The 17,527-nt window shown below is 49.8% G+C and overlaps 1 protein-coding gene across 1 annotated transcript in view; it reads left to right on the forward strand.

Moving 5' to 3' along the window:
* Nucleotides 1-5,751: 5,751 nt before the first annotated feature.
* The window catches only part of LOC121844471 (arf-GAP with GTPase, ANK repeat and PH domain-containing protein 1-like), a 42,086-nt gene continuing 30,310 nt past the window's right edge, over nucleotides 5,752-17,527 (forward strand). The window contains exons 1-4 of the mRNA XM_042314606.1: nucleotides 5,752-5,785; nucleotides 8,144-8,199; nucleotides 9,532-9,619; nucleotides 16,846-16,860. Coding sequence (XP_042170540.1) covers nucleotides 5,752-5,785; nucleotides 8,144-8,199; nucleotides 9,532-9,619; nucleotides 16,846-16,860 — 193 coding nt within the window. The remainder of the gene's footprint in view (nucleotides 5,786-8,143; nucleotides 8,200-9,531; nucleotides 9,620-16,845; nucleotides 16,861-17,527) is intronic.

A 17,527-nucleotide genomic window follows, 5' to 3' on the forward strand; every position in this document is an offset into this window, starting at 1 on the left:
ATATCTCTTCCTCCCTCTCCATCTCTCTTCCTCCCTCTCCATCTCTCTCCTGCATATCTCTTTCTCCCTCTCCATCTCTATCTCTTCCTCTCTCTCTGTCCCCATATCTCTTCCCCCATATCTCTTCCTCCCATCTCCATCTCCCCCCATATCTCTCCATCTCTCTCTCCCGCATATCTCTTCCTCCCTCTCCATCTCTCTCTCTCCCCATATCTCTCTCCTCCTCCATCTCTTCCTCTCCTCTCTCCCCCATATCTCTTCCTCCCTCTCCATCTCTCTCTCCCCATATCTCTTCCTCCCTCTCCATCTCTCTCTCTCTCTCTCCCCCATATCTTTTCCTCCCCTCTCCATCTCTCTCTCCCTCTCCATCTCTCTGTCCCCCATATCTCTTCCTCCCTCTCCATCTCCCCCATATCTCTTCATATCTCTTCCTCTCCTCTCCATATCTCTTCCTCCCTCTCATCTCTCCCCATATCTCTCCTCCCTCTCTCTTCCTCCCTCTCCATCTCTCTCCTGCATCTCTTCATATCTCCATCTCTCCTCCCCATATCTCTTCCTCCCCTCCATCTCCATCTCCCCATATCTCTTCCTCCCTCTCCATCTCTCTCCTCTCCCTCTCCATCTCTCTCCTGCATCCATCTCCTTTCTCTTCCCTCTCCATCTCTCCCCATATCTCTTCCTCCCCTCCATCTCTCTCTTCTCTCCCTCCCTCCATCTCTCTCCCCCATATCTCTTTCTCTCCATCTCTCTCCTCTCCTGCATATCTCTTCCTCCCTCTCCATCTCTCTCTCCCCATATCTCTTCCTCCATCTCTCCTCTCCATATCTCTTCCTCCCTCTCCATCTCTCTCCCCCATATCTCTTCCTCCCCCTCTCCATCTCTCTCTCCCCATATCTCTTCCTCCATCTCTCTCCATCTCTCCTCTCCCCCCATATCTCTTCCTCCATCTCTCTCCTGCATATCTCCTCCCCCATATCTCTTCCTCCCTCTCCATCTCTCTCCTCCCTCTGCATATCTCTTCCTCTCTCCCCATATCTCTTCCTCTCCATCTCTCTTCCCCATATATCTTCCTCCCTCTCCATCTCTCCTCTCTCCCCATATCTCTTCCTCCCTCTCCATCTCTCTCCTGCATATATCTTCCTCCCTCTCCATCTCTCTCTCAGCATGAATGAAGCCTGCTCTTGACTGTGTGCCACCATCTCTTCCTCTGTCCCTCTCTTCTCCTCTCGTGTTGAGGAATGTGCTGCCGACATCTCTGTGTAAAGTCTGTGTCTGCAGCATGTCACAGATCTCTTCCTCCCTCTCCAGAGCTCAGCTCTGTCCCTCTATTGGTTACACATGTTCAGCAGGAGAACAGTAGTCAGACCCCTGCTGCTACTGGGGTCTCTGGCTCTCTCTCTCTGTCTCTCTCTGTCTCTCTCTTACTGTCTCTCTCTCTCGCTCTTTTCTGCCTTGTATGCAGTCTTCCTCACATCTCTCTCCTCCAATCTCACTTTCGCGTCCCACAGCTGTCCCAGAGTCTGTTTCTACTATGGGGGATAGTAGATTGAAATAGGCTAGTGATTTACTGTTCGGTACTCGTCTTGTTGGCTGAGGAAAAGTAAATGTGGACAGTTATTCTAACGTCTTCAAAGTTCACATCAGAATTTGGTAAGAAGGACATTTTCCCTACAGAATCCCTGGTGTGTGTGTGTGTGTCTCACACTAAAATAGCCATACTGTGATAATCTAGGATGGATACATTCAATTCCTTGCTTTCTTCTGGCAGCAGCCAGAGTCAACATTTGTTTCATGTTAATGACTCATTAACACAGAGTGCTGAGTGGCAAGTTCCCTTCCTGTGTGTGTGTGTGTGTGTGTGTGTGTGTGTCGGCTGTGGAACACGCACCAGTGAGAGCCAACAGGTGGTATGCCATACAGCTGGTGTGTGTGGTGACGGAGTGAAGGGACGGACGCTGGCAGCCAGGCACTGTGTGGGCGCGGTGACAAGGCGACGTGATGGTTGATCTTGGTTGATGGATTGATACGGGGCAGGTGGACTTCTGTAGCCCAGTGGTTCACACACATTGTTGGGCTGGGAATGCTCTCTTCATTCTCTGCTGACCCACCAAATCAACATAATGTTAACAGCATTGACCCTGGAGGCATTTCCCAGGTGAGCTCCACAGTTGCAGGTCAGTGAAGGGGGTAGTTAGTGAATTGAACACTAAGATGGGATAGCTAGGTAGTCAATGCAGGTGTAAATACCCATGGCTTATGCTCTGTACCAGTGTAGCATGATGGCATACAGGGCTAGTCAGTCATGTAGCTTGTTAGTCAAGTGGCTATTAGCCACTCATTTACTGGGAGCCACCGGGGAAACTGGAGCGGTGTTGGCCGGTCCCCCAGCTCTGAAAACAGGATGCAGCTATAACAACATCCTGTCTGTCAGCGAGAGGTGAGCAGAACACAGGCGGCCATTTGTGATCCGCCACACAGCCAGCCAGCTAGGTCCCATAACTGCAGACCGGGGTACCAGGGCAACAATACACCCCTGTGTACCAGTCGGCCAATAGGGACCCCTCTTACTGGATTCCTTCCAGTCCCGCTGTTGTCTGACGTGTCTGACCAATCCCAATATACCATCAGACAGAGGCGGGGTTAGGAGGGGGACACTGACTTATTTAAATGTTTTACACATCAGGGAGGAGGAGGGGGATGATGAGGAGGAGGGGGAGGGAGGAGGAGGGGGATGATGAGGAGGAGGGGGAGGGAGGAGGGGGGGTTGTTGTCATGTGTTATCTATCCCAGTGTTTTCTGAACTCTGGGACCCATCAAATGCTTTCAGAAATATGTTGTGGTCCACTAAATTGATGCAGTAGATTAGTCTCTTGCCCACAATCAAGTCATGAACATCCTCTGAAGTGGTGCTACACAGCTCAAGGTCTGAGACGCTGTAACATGTCAGAGGACGTGACACCTGCTGTCCTCAGACACTGGTGATGTGGAGAGGGAGACTGGATTGATGTGGTGGAATACAATGGGTTGGGATAACGTCGGAAAATATGGTCCACAGCCTTCCCATAACCACGTCTTTGAAAGCACCTGTTTGGTACTCAAGGCATTAATTGGCGTGTGTAGTGTCTGTCAGTCTGCCTCAACTGTAGTGTCTGCCTGTCATGTAGTGACTGTCTGCCTGTACTGTAGTGACTGTCTGCCTGTACTGTAGTGACTGTCTGCCTGTAGTGTAGTGACTGTCTGCCTGTAGTGTAGTGACTGTCTGCCTGTAGTGTAGTGACTGTCTGCCTGTAGTGTAGTGACTGTCTGCCTGTAGTGTCGTGTCTGCCTGTCGTGTCGTGTCTGCCTGTCGTGTCGTGTCTGCCTGTAGTGTAGTGTCTGCCTGTAGTGGTGTCGTAGTGTCGTCTGCCTGTCGTGTCGTGTCTGCCTGTAGTGGTGTCGTAGTGTGTCTGCCTGTCGTGCCTGTCGTGTGTCTGCCTGTCGTGTCGTGTCTGCCTGTAGTGTAGTGTCTGCCTGTAGTGGTGTCGTAGTGTCTGCCTGTCGTGTCGTCTGCCTGTAGTGTAGTGTCTGCCTGTAGTGTCGTGTCGTCTGCCTGTAGTGTAGTGTCTGCCTGTAGTGTCGTGTCGTCTGCCTGTAGTGTAGTGTCTGCCTGTAGTGTAGTGTCTGCCTGTAGTGTAGTGACTGTCTGCCTGTAGTGTAGTGACTGTCTGCCTGTAGTGTTGTCTGCCTGTCGTGTAGTGTAGTGACTAGTGTCGTGTCGTCTGCCTGTAGTGTTGTGTCTGCCTGTAGTGTTGTCTGCCTGTAGTGTTGTCTGCCTGTAGTGTTGTGTCTGCCTGTAGTGTAGTGACTGTCTGCCTGTAGTGTAGTGTCTGCCTGTCGTGTTGTCTGCCGTGTCTGCCTGTCGTGTTGTCTGCCGTGTCTGCCTGTCGTGTTGTCTGCCGTGTCTGCCTGTCGTGTTGTCTGCCGTGTCTGCCTGTCGTGTTGTCTGCCGTGTCTGCCTGTCGTGTTGTCTGCCGTGTCTGCCTGTCGTGTTGTCTGCCTGTCGTGTCGTGTCTGCCTGTAGTGTAGCGTAGTATCTGCCTGTAGTGTCGTGTCCGCCTGTAGTGTAGCGTAGTATCTGCCTGTAGTGTAGTGTAGTATCTGCCTGTAGTGTAGTATCTGCCTGTAGTGTAGTGTCTGCCTGTAGTGTAGTGTAGTGTCTGCCTGTAGTGTAGCGTAGTGTCTGCCTGTAGTGTCGTATCTGCCTGTAGTGTAGTGTTGTGTTGTGTCTGCCTGTAGTGTAGTGTCTGCCTGTAGTGTAGTGTCTGTCGTGTAGTGTAGTGTAGTGTCTGCCTGTCGTGTAGTGTAGTGTAGTGTCTGCCTGCAGTGTAGTGTCTTCCTGTCGTGCAGTGTAGTGTCTGCCTGCAGTGTAGTGTCTGCCTGTAGTGTCGTGTCTGCCTGTCGTGTAGTGTAGTGTCTGCCTGCAGTGTAGTGTCTGCCTGCAGTGTAGTGTCTGCCTGCAGTGTAGTGTCTGCCTGCAGTGTAGTGTCTGCCTGCAGTGTAGTGTAGTGTCTGCCTGCAGTGTAGTGTCTGCCTGCAGTGTAGTGTCTGCCTGTAGTGTAGTGTCTGCCTGCAGTGTAGTGTCTGCCTGTTGTGCAGTGTAGTGTCTGCCTGCAGTGTAGTGTAGTGTAGTGTCTGCCTGCAGTGTAGTGTCTGCCTGTAGTGTAGTGTCTGCCTGTAGTGTAGTGTCTGCCTGCAGTGTAGTGTCTGCCTGTCGTGCAGTGTAGTGTCTGCCTGCAGTGTAGCGTAGTATCTGCCTGTAGTGTAGCGTAGTATCTGCCTGTAGTGTAGCGTAGTATATGCCTGTAGTGTAGCGTAGTATCTGCCTGTAGTGTCTGCCGTAGTATCTGCCTGTAGTGTAGTGTCTGCCTGCAGTGTGTCTGTGTCTGCCTGCAGTGTAGCGTAGTATCTGCCTGTAGTGTCTGCCTGTGTAGTATCTGCCTGTAGTGTAGTGTCTGCCTGTAGTGTAGCGTAGTGTCTGCCTGTAGTGTAGCGTAGTATCTGCCTGTAGTGTAGCGTAGTATATGCCTGTAGTGTAGCGTAGTATCTGCCCTGTAGTGTCTGCCTGTAGTGTAGCGTAGTGTCTGCCTGCAGTGTAGTGTCTGCCTGTAGTGTCTGCCTGCAGTGTAGTGTCTGCCTGTAGTGTAGTGTAGTGTCTGCCTGCAGTGTAGTGTCTGCCTGTAGTGTAGTGTAGTGTCTGCCTGTAGTGTAGTGTCTGCCTGACACAGATTGTCCCTGATGAATTAGTAAAGCTAACACTGGTCCAAATGGAGGCCTAAATGGAACAGGGTTGTTTGTGGTCCTCAGTCCTGTCTGATGGTGGGGTCTGTGACCTACTTACCCAGCAAGATAACACACGGGGTGTCTGGAGAAAGGGAAGGGCTGAATGGTGTGTGTGGCACAGTTGGTAGAGCATGACGCCTGCAATGCCAAGGGTCATGGGTTCGTTTTCCGCTGGGGCCACCCATACGTGAAAATGTATGCATGCATGACCAAGTCTCTTTGGACCAAGTCTCTTTGGACCAAGTCTCTTTGGACCAAGTCTCTTTGGACCAAGTCTCTCTGGACCAAGTCTCTCTGGACCAAGTCTCTCTGGACCAAGTCTCTTTGGATAATAGTGTCTGGCCAAATTGCCTTCTATTAGAACAGCACTGTGTTGTGTGGGATTATAGTCAAGCATGAACAGAGTCCTTTTCTAGAATGACCTGATATTATATGTGTCAGCTCAGCTCCCTCCAGGGTCACTGTGGTGAGTGACTGGATGTCCCTGATAAAACTGACCAAGTCTCACCAGTAACCAAGTCTGTGTCTGGACCAAGTCTACTAGTTGGACCAAGTCTGTGTGGTGTGTGTCTGTGTGGTAACAAGTCTAGTTGGACCAAGTGTCTTTGGACCATTACAAGTCTCTCTGTGACGTTACTAAGTCTCTCTGGACCAAGTCTCTCTGGACCAAGTCTACTAGTTGGACCAAGTCTGAATAGTGTGTGACCGTTACTAGTTAGGTGTCTGCCAAATTGTGTGTAACAGCACTGTGGTGTGTGGGATTATGACCATGAACTAGTTAGGTGTTTCTAGAATGACCTGATATTATATGTGTGTACCGTTACTAGTTCCCTCCAGGGTAACACTGTTAGGTGAGTGACTGGATGGCCCTAGTTAGGTGTGTGTGTGTAACCAGTAACCAGCAGTGTGTGTGTGTGTGACCGTTACTAGTTAGGTGTGTGTGTGACCATTACTAGTTGGTGTGTGTGTGTGTGACCGTTACTAGTTAGGTGTGTGTGTGTGACCGTTACTAGTTAGGTGTGTGTGTAACCGTTACTAGTTAGGTGTGTGTGTAACCGTTACTAGTTAGGTGTGTGTGTGACCGTTACTAGTTAGTTAGGTGTGTGTTGTGTGTGTGTGACCGTTACTAGTTAGGTGTGTGTGTGTGTGACCGTTACTAGTTAGGTGTGTGTGTGTGTGACCGTTACTAGTTAGGTGTGTGTGTGTGTGACCGTTACTAGTTAGGTGTGTGTGTGCTGTGTTGAGTGTTCTACAGTACAGTTCTACAGTATCGAGGAGGAGAGGCTAGGAGGTCTTGGGAAATGAGGGGAGTGATTGAAGTGGCAGAGGGATGGCAGTTTATTCCCCCCACGCATTACTACACACACAAACTGTACACAGCACACTGCAATTATAGACGACAATACACTGTTTCACCCACGCTCATTTAGCAGTCACTCACACATGCACCACCCATTATTACAGTCAAGTCAGCAGATACAATTCCAAACAACACATTCACATTACAGTCTCTCAACTCAACCTCCTCACACAGCTGTAACCTACAGTTAAATAAACTGTCCCACACTGACCTCACTTAACCTTCCATCCATCCTGCCAGGTCTAATCTCTGTCTCATAAACAGCCGAGGGTGAAGTGGAGGAATGTACACAGGACCTACAGAACGGATCAGAGGAGAGGCCACATCTCCTGTTAGTCCACTAGCCTTAATAACAGACAAGGAAACGGGTGTTGCGTAAGGACAGTTGGCATCAGAATGCCTTGTATATAATGACTAGCTCCACCCTAACCCTCTCAACTCTATGGGTCTAAGCCACGCCCACATCCCCTCTTGATTGGGGCTTTGGTTAGCCTGGTTCCTCCTGAAAGGTCTATTCTGGCATTACCGTGTGTTGCCAGAAAATGGCCCTGCCAGCTCCACAACAGTGAGCCAAGATTGAGCTCAGTGGCTCCAATAGAGCCAGTCGCAGAGCAGCTGGTGTGATATTAAACATTAAGAGTGTGACCGGCTCCACCGTGGGCCTGCTGCTTTTGTTTGGCAGCCATGCTGGGCCTCTGATGGATAATAAGACCTGGGCCCAGTCAGGCTAATGGGCCTCACAGCCAGGGAGATACTACACCTAGCCAGTAGCCTCACGGCCAGGGAGATATTACACCTAGCCAGTAGCCTCACGGCCAGGGAGATATTACACCTAGCCAGTAGCCTCACGGCCAGGGAGATATTACACCTAGCCAGTAGCCTCACGGCCAGGGAGATATTACACCTAGCCAGTAGCCTCACGGCCAGGGAGATATTACACCTAGCCAGTAGCCTCACGGCCAGGGAGATATTACACCTAGCCAGTAGCCTCACGGCCAGGAGATATTACACCTAGCCAGTAGCCTCACGGCCAGGGAGATATTACACCTAGCCAGTAGCACGTTAGCCAATAGCCAGTAGCCCTACTATGGGCAGGAGATAGCTGGTACAGTAGTTGTTCAGTAGTATCACGGTCTTGTTGACTTACTGGAGATATGTACACTGATAGCCAGAAGCATCCATTCAGACCAGACAGGAATAATCTGAGAGGATGCAGCTAGCCAGCTGTCACTCAGCTGTCATCTTTCATGATACGCACCTAGCCAGTAGTCTCTCCCAGGGAGATATTCTCCTCATCCTAGCCTTTCTTCTCATTTGTCTGTCTCTTTCCTCCCTGTTAGTGGGTGACCTGAGCAGGAACAGATTGGAACCCTTGTTGCCACCTGGAGGACAGTAGCTTGTCAGACCTCTGTTATCTGGGATGTGTGTACACCTGATTGACAGGCTTCTCTCTCTTTGTTGCAGAGATTTGTGAACAGCCAGGAGTGGACCCAGTAGCCTCACGGCCAGAACTCAAAGTGGTGAGTCTGAAATTGGATACAAACGCTCCAATGAGTCTTCTCCACCTACATGTACACAGACCAGGAATGAGGTCAAAACTGAAACAGAATAGAATTGCCTTCCTCTATATTCCATATTCTCTATGTTGCATCTGAGGCAGTCTTCTCTATATTCCATATTCTCTATATTCATGTGTGCATCTGAGGCAGTCTTCCTCTATATTCCATATTCTCTATATTCATGTGTGCATCTGAGGCAGTCTTCCTCTATATTCCAGGATTTATGTGTGCATCTGAGGCAGGATGCTATATTCCATATTCTCTATATTCTGTGCATCTGAGGCAGTCTTCATCTTTCATATTCTCTATATTCATGTGTGCATCTGAGGCAGTCTTCCCTATATTCCTCTCTATATTCATGTTGCATCTGAGGCATTTGTCTGTATTCTTTCCTCCCTATTCATGGGTGACATCTGAGCAGGAACAGATTGGAACCCTTATTCCGTGTGCATCTGAGGACAGTCTTACAGCTTGTCAGACTATATTCATGTTGCATCTGAGGCAGTCTTCCTCTGATTGACAGGCTTCTCTATATTCATGTTGCAGAGGCAGTCTTCCTCTAACAGCCATTTATGTGGACATCTGAGGCAGTCTTCCTCGGTATTCCAGAACTCAAAGTGTGCATCTGAAATTGTGATCTAGGCAACGCTCTATATTCCAGTCTTCTCTATATTCATGTACACAGACCAGGAATGAGGTCCAAAACTTGAAACAGAATAGCATCTGCAGTCTTCCTCTATATTCCATATTCTCTATATTCATGTATGCATCTGAGGCAGTCTTCCTCTATATTCCATATTCTCTATATTCATGTGTGCATCTGAGGCAGTCTTCCTCTATATTCCATATTCTCTATATTCATGTGTGCATCTGAGGCAGTCTTCCTCTATATTCCATATTCTCTATATTCATGTGTGCATCTGAGGCAGTCTTCCTCTATATTCATGTGTGCATCTGAGGCAGTCTTCCTCTATATTCATGTGTGCATCTGAGGCAGTCTTCCTCTATATTCATGTGTGCATCTGAGGCAGTCTTTCTCTATATTCATGTGTGCATCTGAGGCAGTCTTCCTCTATATTCATGTGTGCATCTGAGGCAGTCTTCCTCTATATTCATGTGTGCATCTAAGGCAGTCTTTCTCTATATTCATGTGTGCATCTGAGGCAGTCTTCCTCTGAAGATCTTCTCAGCTTTATCCACTGCAGCACAACCATTCTGATTATTACAAGCCAAAGTAGAAGATATGCAAAACCAGGAAACAGCCTCACTTCCCTGTTCTTCTTTCTCCCCCAGGGCATTGTGGGTAACCTGGCCAGTGGGAAGTCTGCGCTGGTTCACAGGTACCTGACAGGAACATACGTCCAGGAGGAATCTCCAGAAGGTAAGACCAGGGTGCTCTCTGCTGCTCACCACGTTTGTGTGTGTGTCTCTACCAGTGTGTGTCTGTACCTGTGGGTGTGTCTGTACCTGTGGGTGTGTCTGTACCTGTGGGTGTGTCTGTACCTGTGGGTGTGTCTGTACCTGTGGGTGTGTCTGTACCTGTGTGGGTGTCTGTACCTGTGGGTGTGTCTGTGCCTGTGGGCGTGTCTGTGCCTGTGGGTGTGTCTGTGCCTGTGGGTGTGTCTGTGCCTGTGGGTGTGTCTGTACCTGTGGGTGTGTCTGTACCAATGGGCATGTCTGTACCTGTGGGTGTGTCTGTACCTGTGGGTGTGTCTGTACCAGTGTGGGCGTGTCTGTACCAGTGTGCGTGTCTGTACCAGTGTGCGTGTCTGTACCAGTGTGCGTGTCTGTACCAGTGTGCGTGTCTGTACCAGTGTGCGTGTCTGTACCAGTGTGCGTGTCTGTACCAGTGTGCGTGTCTGTACCAGTGTGTGCGTGTCTGTACCAGTGTGCGTGTCTGTACCAGTGTGCGTGTGTCTGTACCTGTCAGTGGAGGACTTTTCACTACTTTGTTTTAGGGCACCCCCGAGCTGACAAGGTACAAATCTGTCGCTCTGCCCCTGAACAGGCAGTTAACCCACTGTTCCTAGGCCGTCATTGAAAATAAGAATTTGTTCTTAACTGACTTGCCTGGTTAAATAAAGGTAAAATAAAATAAAAATAGGGAATAGGGTGCCATTTCAGATGCAGATCATGTCTGTCAGTCGATAGCGGTGTGGTTGGTTAGGGAAAAGCTTCCTAGAAAGCCTTAACAAATTGACCAGGGTGCCGTGCTCATGCTTAACTACACCGCCTGCTTAACCCAACTACCCAGCTACAAGGAGCTGGAGAGAGCAGTATCTTAGTCCTGAAGCTAGTGTTCTCTCCCTGTTACCTCTCCTCAAGCTGAGGGGCTCCTCTCCTCCACTCCAGGCTGCGTCTCAATAGTCCAGTGTCCTCTCCTCCACTCCAGGCTGAGTCTCAATAGTCCAGTGTCCTCTCCTCCACTCCAGGCTGCGTCTCAATAGTCCAGTGTCCTCTCCTCCACTCCAGGCTGCGTCTCAATAGTCCAGTGTCCTCTCCTCCACTCCAGGCTGCGTCTCAATAGTCAAGTGTCCTCTCCTCCACTCCAGGCTGCGTCTCAATAGTCCAGTGTCCTCTCCTCCACTCCAGGCTGCGTCTCAATAGTCCAGTGTCCTCTCCTCCACTCCAGGCTGCGTCTCAATAGTCCAGTGTCCTCTCCTCCACTCCAGGCTGCGTCTCAATAGTCCAGTGTCCTCTCCTCCACTCCAGGCTGCGTCTCAATAGTCCAGTGTCCTCTCCTCCACTCCAGGCTGCGTCTCAATAGTCCAGTGTCCTCTCCTCCACTCCAGGCTGCGTCTCAATAGTCCAGTGTCCTCTCCTCCACTCCAGGCTGCGTCTCAATAGTCCAGTGTCCTCTCCTCCACTCTGCGTCTCAATAGTCCAGTGTCCTCTCCTCCACTCTGCGTCTCAATAGTCCAGTGTCCTCTCCTCCACTCTGCGTCTCAATAGTCCAGTGTCCTCTCCTCCACTCTGCGTCTCAATAGTCCAGTGCTGCGTCTCAATAGTCCAGTGTCCTCTCCTCCACTCTGCGTCTCAATAGTCCACTGTCCTCTCCTCCACTCTGCGTCTCAATAGTCCACTGTCCTCTCCTCCACTCTGCGTCTCAATAGTCCAGTGTCCTCTCCTCCACTCAATAGTCCAGTGTCCTCTCCTCCACTCTGCGTCTCAGTCCACTGTCCTCTCCTCCAGTCTCAGTGTCCTCTCCTCCACTCTGCGTCTCAATAGTCCAGTGTCCTCTCCTCCACTCTGCGTCTCAATAGTCCACTGTCCTCTCCTCCACTCCAGGCTGCGTCTCAATAGTCCACTGTCCTCTCCTCCACTCTGCGTCTCAATAGTCCACTGTCCTCTCCTCCACTCTGCGTCTCAATAGTCCACTGTCCTCTCCTCCACTCCAGGCTGCATCTCAATAGTCCAGTGTCCTCTCCTCCACTCTGCGTCTCAATAGTCCAGTGTCCTCTCCTCCACTCTGCGTCTCAATAGTCCAGTGTCCTCTCCTCCACTCTGCGTCTCAATAGTCCAGTGTCCTCTCCTCCACTCTGCGTCTCAATAGTCCAGTGTCCTCTCCTCCACTCTGCGTCTCAATAGTCCAGTGTCCTCTCCTCCACTCTGCGTCTCAATAGTCCACTGTCCTCTCCTCCACTCTGCGTCTCAATAGTCCACTGTCCTCTCCTCCACTCTGCGTCTCAATAGTCCAGTGTCCTCTCCTCCACTCTGCGTCTCAATAGTCCACTGTCCTCTCCTCCACTCTGCGTCTCAATAGTCCACTGTCCTCTCCTCCACTCTGCGTCTCAATAGTCCAGTGTCCTCTCCTCCACTCTGCGTCTCAATAGTCCACTGTCCTCTCCTCCACTCCAGGCTGCGTCTCAATAGTCCACTGTCCTCTCCTCCACTCTGCGTCTCAATAGTCCACTGTCCTCTCCTCCACTCTGCGTCTCAATAGTCCACTGTCCTCTCCTCCACTCCAGGCTGCATCTCAATAGTCCACTGTCCTCTCCTCCAGGCTGCGTCTCAATAGTCCACTGTCCTCTCCTCCACTCTGCGTCTCAATAGTCCACTGTCCTCTCCTCCACTCTGCGTCTCAATAGTCTAGTGTCCTCCTTTAATCATCTCCTCTCCTCTTGTTCAGCTGCAGTAGTCTAAAAGAAGTGGACAGGTACCAGTCAGATACATGGCAGTCATCACTCATCTGTCCTATTGCTTTCAGCTCTCCTGTGGCTTCATATCAATGCAGATGAAGGAAAGGAGATTGGGAGAGGAAGTCACCAGACACTATTGAGATGCAGCCCTTCATGTAGCGTTAGCGTGTTAGCATCATCAGTTCGGTCCAGGCCCTGAGGAGACAGCCATACTCTGCATCCATTATTGAAGCTTAGAGGAGGCACCCTGCCAGCTCTGCTCACCCACATACGGGAGCCCTCTCTACGCTCTACTTCCAGAGACCTAAGCATGTTAATATTTCAGCACTAACACTCTGTGTAGAAAAACGTTGCCTCATAAATTTACATTTGACATTTTAGTCATTTAGCAGTCGATCTTATCCAGAGACTTAACCCCAATTGTTCCTTTAAGTGCCTTGCTCAAGGGCATATTGACATATTTTTGAAACCTAGTCGGCTCAGGGATTTGAAACCGCAACCTTTCGGTTACTGGCCCAATGGTCTTAACTGATAGCCTACCTGCCGCCCTATAGATGGGCTTAGATAGTCTTATAGTGGAATAGCCTAGTAAATATTGAGACACCTACTGGAAGGTTTAAATGAGGAGTAAAACTGTAGGATGATCCGTGTGTCACACTGTATTGGTCTGTCAGTCACTCTTCATAGCTGCTGGCTTGAGTCTGTGCATGCCGGTGGCAGGCCAGGGAATATCCAAAAAGTCACTCTTCATAGCTGCTGGCTTGAGTCTGTGCATGCCGGTGGCAGGCCAGGGAATATCCAAAAAGTCACTCTTCATAGCTGCTGGCTTGAGTCTGTGCATGCCGGTGGCAGGCCAGGGAATATCCAAAAAGTCACTCTTCATAGCTGCTGGCTTGAGTCTGTGCATGCCGGTGGCAGGCCAGGGAATATCCAAAAAGTCACTCTTCATAGCTGCTGGCTTGAGTCTGTGCATGCCGGTGGCAGGCCAGGGAATATCCAAAAAGTCACTCTTCATAGCTGCTGGCTTGAGTCTGTGCATGCCGGTGGCAGGCCAGGGAATATCCAAAAAGTCACTCTTCATAGCTGCTGGCTTGAGTCTGTGCATGCCGGTGGCAGGCCAGGGAATATCCAAAAAGTCACTCTTCATAGCTGCTGGCTTGAGTCTGTGCATGCCGGTGGCAGGCCAGGGAATATCCAAAAAGTCACTCTTCATAGCTGCTGGCTTGAGTCTGCATGCCGGTGGCAGGCCAGGGAATATCCAAAAGTCACTCTTCATAGCTGCTGGCTTGAGTCTGTGCATGCCGGTGGCAGGCCAGGGAATATCCAAAAAGTCACTCTTCATAGCTGCTGGCTTGAGTCTGTGCATGCCGGTGGCAGGCTAGGGAATATCCAAAAAGTCACTCTTCATAGCTGCTGGCTTGAGTCTGTGCATGCCGGTGGCAGGCCAGGGAATATCCAAAAAGTCACTCTTCATAGCTGCTGGCTTGAGTCTGTGCATGCCGGTGGCAGGCCAGGGAATATCCAAAAAGTCACTCTTCATAGCTGCTGGCTTGAGTCTGTGCATGCCGGTGGCAGGCAGGGAATATCCAAAAAGTCACTCTTCATAGCTGCTGGCTTGAGTCTGTGCATGCCGGTGGCAGGCTAGGGAATATCCAAAAAGTCACTCTTCATAGCTGCTGGCTTGAGTCTGTGCATGCCGGTGGCAGGCCAGGGAATATCCAAAAAGTCACTCTTCATAGCTGCTGGCTTGAGTCTGTGCATGCCGGTGGCAGGCTAGGGAATATCCAAAAAGTCACTCTTCATAGCTGCTGGCTTGAGTCTGCATGCCGGTGGCAGGCAGGGAATATCCAAAAAGTCACTCTTCATAGCTGCTGGCTTGAGTCTGCATGCCGGTGGCAGGCCAGGGAATATCCAAAAAGTCACTCTTCATAGCTGCTGGCTTGAGTCTGCATGCCGGTGGCAGGCCAGGGAATATCCAAAAAGTCACTCTTCATAGCTGCTGGCTTGAGTCTGTGCATGCCGGTGGCAGGCCAGGGAATATCCAAAAAGTCACTCTTCATAGCTGCTGGCTTGAGTCTGTGCATGCCGGTGGCAGGCCAGGGAATATCCAAAAAGTCACTCTTCATAGCTTCTGGCTTGAGTCTGTGCATGCCGGTGGCAGGCTAGGGAATATCCAAAAAGTCACTCTTCATAGCTGCTGGCTTGAGTCTGTGCATGCCGGTGGCAGGCTAGGGAATATCCAAAAAGTCACTCTGCATAGCTGCTGGCTTGAGTCTGTGCATGCCGGTGGCAGGCTAGGGAATATCCAAAAAGTCACTCTGCATAGCTGCTGGCTTGAGTCTGTGCATGCCGGTGGCAGGCCAGGGAATATCCAAAAAGTCACTCTTCATAGCTGCTGGCTTGAGTCTGTGCATGCCGGTGGCAGGCCAGGGAATATCCAAAAAGTCACTCTTCATAGCTGCTGGCTTGAGTCTGTGCATGCCGGTGGCAGGCCAGGGAATATCCAAAAAGTCACTCTTCATAGCTGCTGGCTTGAGTCTGTGCATGCCGGTGGCAGGCCAGGGAATATCCAAAAAGAAAAATGTCAACAACTCAACGGGTGTTTTTCGCTTCTTTGCCTCTTGATTACAACAGTCAGCTGCCAAGAGAAACACAATCCAGCATTTGAAGGCAGAATGTGTTTTAGCGAAGTTAAAACGACAAGCCTTCGGTCTTTGATCCAGGCAAATTCTTGGCACCGCCGCCCATCTAGGAAGTGTTTCCACCCAAAAGAACTCTGTCTCTTTGATATAATTGTTCCATGACCAAAGGCCCAACAAAAATAGAAAATCCCTGCTTGATCAAACACGCTGTCTTAACCACCTATCTAAAAATGGATGCTCCCAAGACGGTCCCCAATTCTCCTGGAAATTGATTGAGTTGTAGGCTGCTGTAGTTGCTCCCACGGCCTAGTAACCACCTAACCACACAGAGCCGCCAACCAGGCCTATTCTTAGTGTGTAGACTGGAGTCTGCAGAGGGAATGGCAGCTAGTACTGACTGCTGTGGTGGTCTCTCTCAGGTCCTCTCAGACACACAGTAGACACACTATGATAGGTTGTTGTTGACTGGAACGAATTGCAAAAATCGCTGAAGTTGGAGACTTATCTCCCTCACCAACTTCAAACATCTGCTATCTGAGCAGTTAACCGATCGCTGCAGCTGTACATAGTCTATCGGTAAATAGCCCACCCATTTTTATCTTCCTCATCCCCATACTGTTTTTATTTATTTACTTTTCTGCTCTTTTGCACACCAATATCTCTACCTGTACATGACCATCTGATCATTTATCACTCCAGTGTTATTAATCTGCAAAATTGTAATTATTCGCCTACCTCCTCATGCCTTTTGCACACAATGTATATAGACTCCCTTTTTTTTTCTACTGTGTTATTGACTTGTTAATTGTTTACTCCATGTGTAACTCTGTGTTGTCTGTTCACACTGCTATGCTTTATCTTGGCCAGGTCGCAGTTGTAAATGAGAACTTGTTCTCAACTAGCCTACCTGGTTAAATAAAGGTGAAATAAATAAAAATAAAAACACCAACCCAAACACACCTGGCTGTTGTCACAACGTTCTCACAACGTCACCACAACGTGCTGGCTGCCATGTTAACACAACGTAAGGGCCCAATGTAGATAGCATAATGCAGGATAGTTGTGTGTGAGGTTATGGTAGGTCATGTGACATCAGATAGCGTCAGATGTGCTTATAGCTACTAGGATCTGTTTAAAGACCTGCTCTTCTACCACCCACTGACTGGCCAGGGGTGATGTGCGATTGTGACATTCTATGTGATAACCCCACTGCACTCTCCCTACCCCCTCTCCTCTCACAGCTCTAGGCTGTACACTCAACCTGGGATGCTTGGTCTTCTCTCTAGACTCTCTGACCTTGGGTGCCTGTCTGCCTGTCTGCCTGTCTGCCTGCCTGTCTGTCTGTCTGTCTGTCTGCCTCTGTCTGTCTGTCTGTCTGTCTGTCTGCCTGTCTGCCTGTCTGCCTGTCTGCCTGTCCCTGTCTGTCTGTCTGTCTGTCTGTCTGTCTGTCTGTCTGTCTGTCTGTCTCTCTCTCTCTGGGTCTCCCTGTCTGTCTCCCTGTCTGTTTCTCTCTCTGTCTCTGTCTCTCTCTCTGTCTCCCTGTCTGTCTCTCTCTCTGTCTCTGTCTCTCTCTCTGGGTCTCTCTCTCTGTCTCTGTCTCTCTCTCTGGGTCTCTCTCTCTGTCTCCCTGTCTCTGTCTCCCTGTCTGTCTCTCTCTCTGTCTCCCTGTCTGTCTCTCTCTCTGTCTCCCTGTCTCTGTCTCCCTGTCTCTGTCTCTCTCTCTGTCTGTCTCTGTGTGTGTTTAATTTGAACTGAGAATATAACTTGTCTGCACCTTGGATTTGCTTTTATTTCCTCTCTTTGTTCTTGTCTGCATTTGTAACTAGCTGACGTGGATGCAGGTAACTATCCTCTTCTCTCATTCTGTCTGTGGCCCTTGTGGAATGTTTTCCTCTCTGCTCTAGGGTCTTATCATTTCACAGTAGCAGCTTGATAATAGGTCAGGTTGCCCGTAATCATTCCAGATATCACCACAACAATGCATTCTGTAGCTAAATGCTACTCTGAATGGCCACAAGCCAGGTATTTCCCACTTAGACGATCTAGTGTGACAGTCAAGCGAGCAGCTAGATGATGAACCTGAGGCTGATCAAGTTGCTGCTGTGCTAACATTTAGCTTGTAGCTTTACGTAGCTAACACTCTCCTTTTCACTCTGTCACTGTGTCTGTTGTTTCATTTGTGGAGCCACAACTCACCCCTTCTCTATTTCACACACACACACACACACACACACACACACACACACACACTGAGCAGCTGACTCAGCAGAGAGCCATGCCACAAAGCTGCACCAAGGGGACTGGTACTTTAATACAACAGAAAACACAACAACACAGCACACTACCTCCACTGGGACGGCAGGTAGCCTAGTGGTTAGAGCGTTGGCCTAGTAACCGGCAGGTAGCCTAGTGGTTAGAGCGTTGGACTAGTAACCAGCAGGTAGCCTAGTGGTTAGAGCGTTGGCCTAGTAACCAGCAGGTAGCCTAGTGGTTAGAGCGTTGGACTAG

Source organism: Oncorhynchus tshawytscha, unplaced genomic scaffold, assembly GCF_018296145.1.
Source record: "Oncorhynchus tshawytscha isolate Ot180627B unplaced genomic scaffold, Otsh_v2.0 Un_contig_6507_pilon_pilon, whole genome shotgun sequence".
Lineage (NCBI taxonomy): Eukaryota > Metazoa > Chordata > Actinopteri > Salmoniformes > Salmonidae > Oncorhynchus > Oncorhynchus tshawytscha.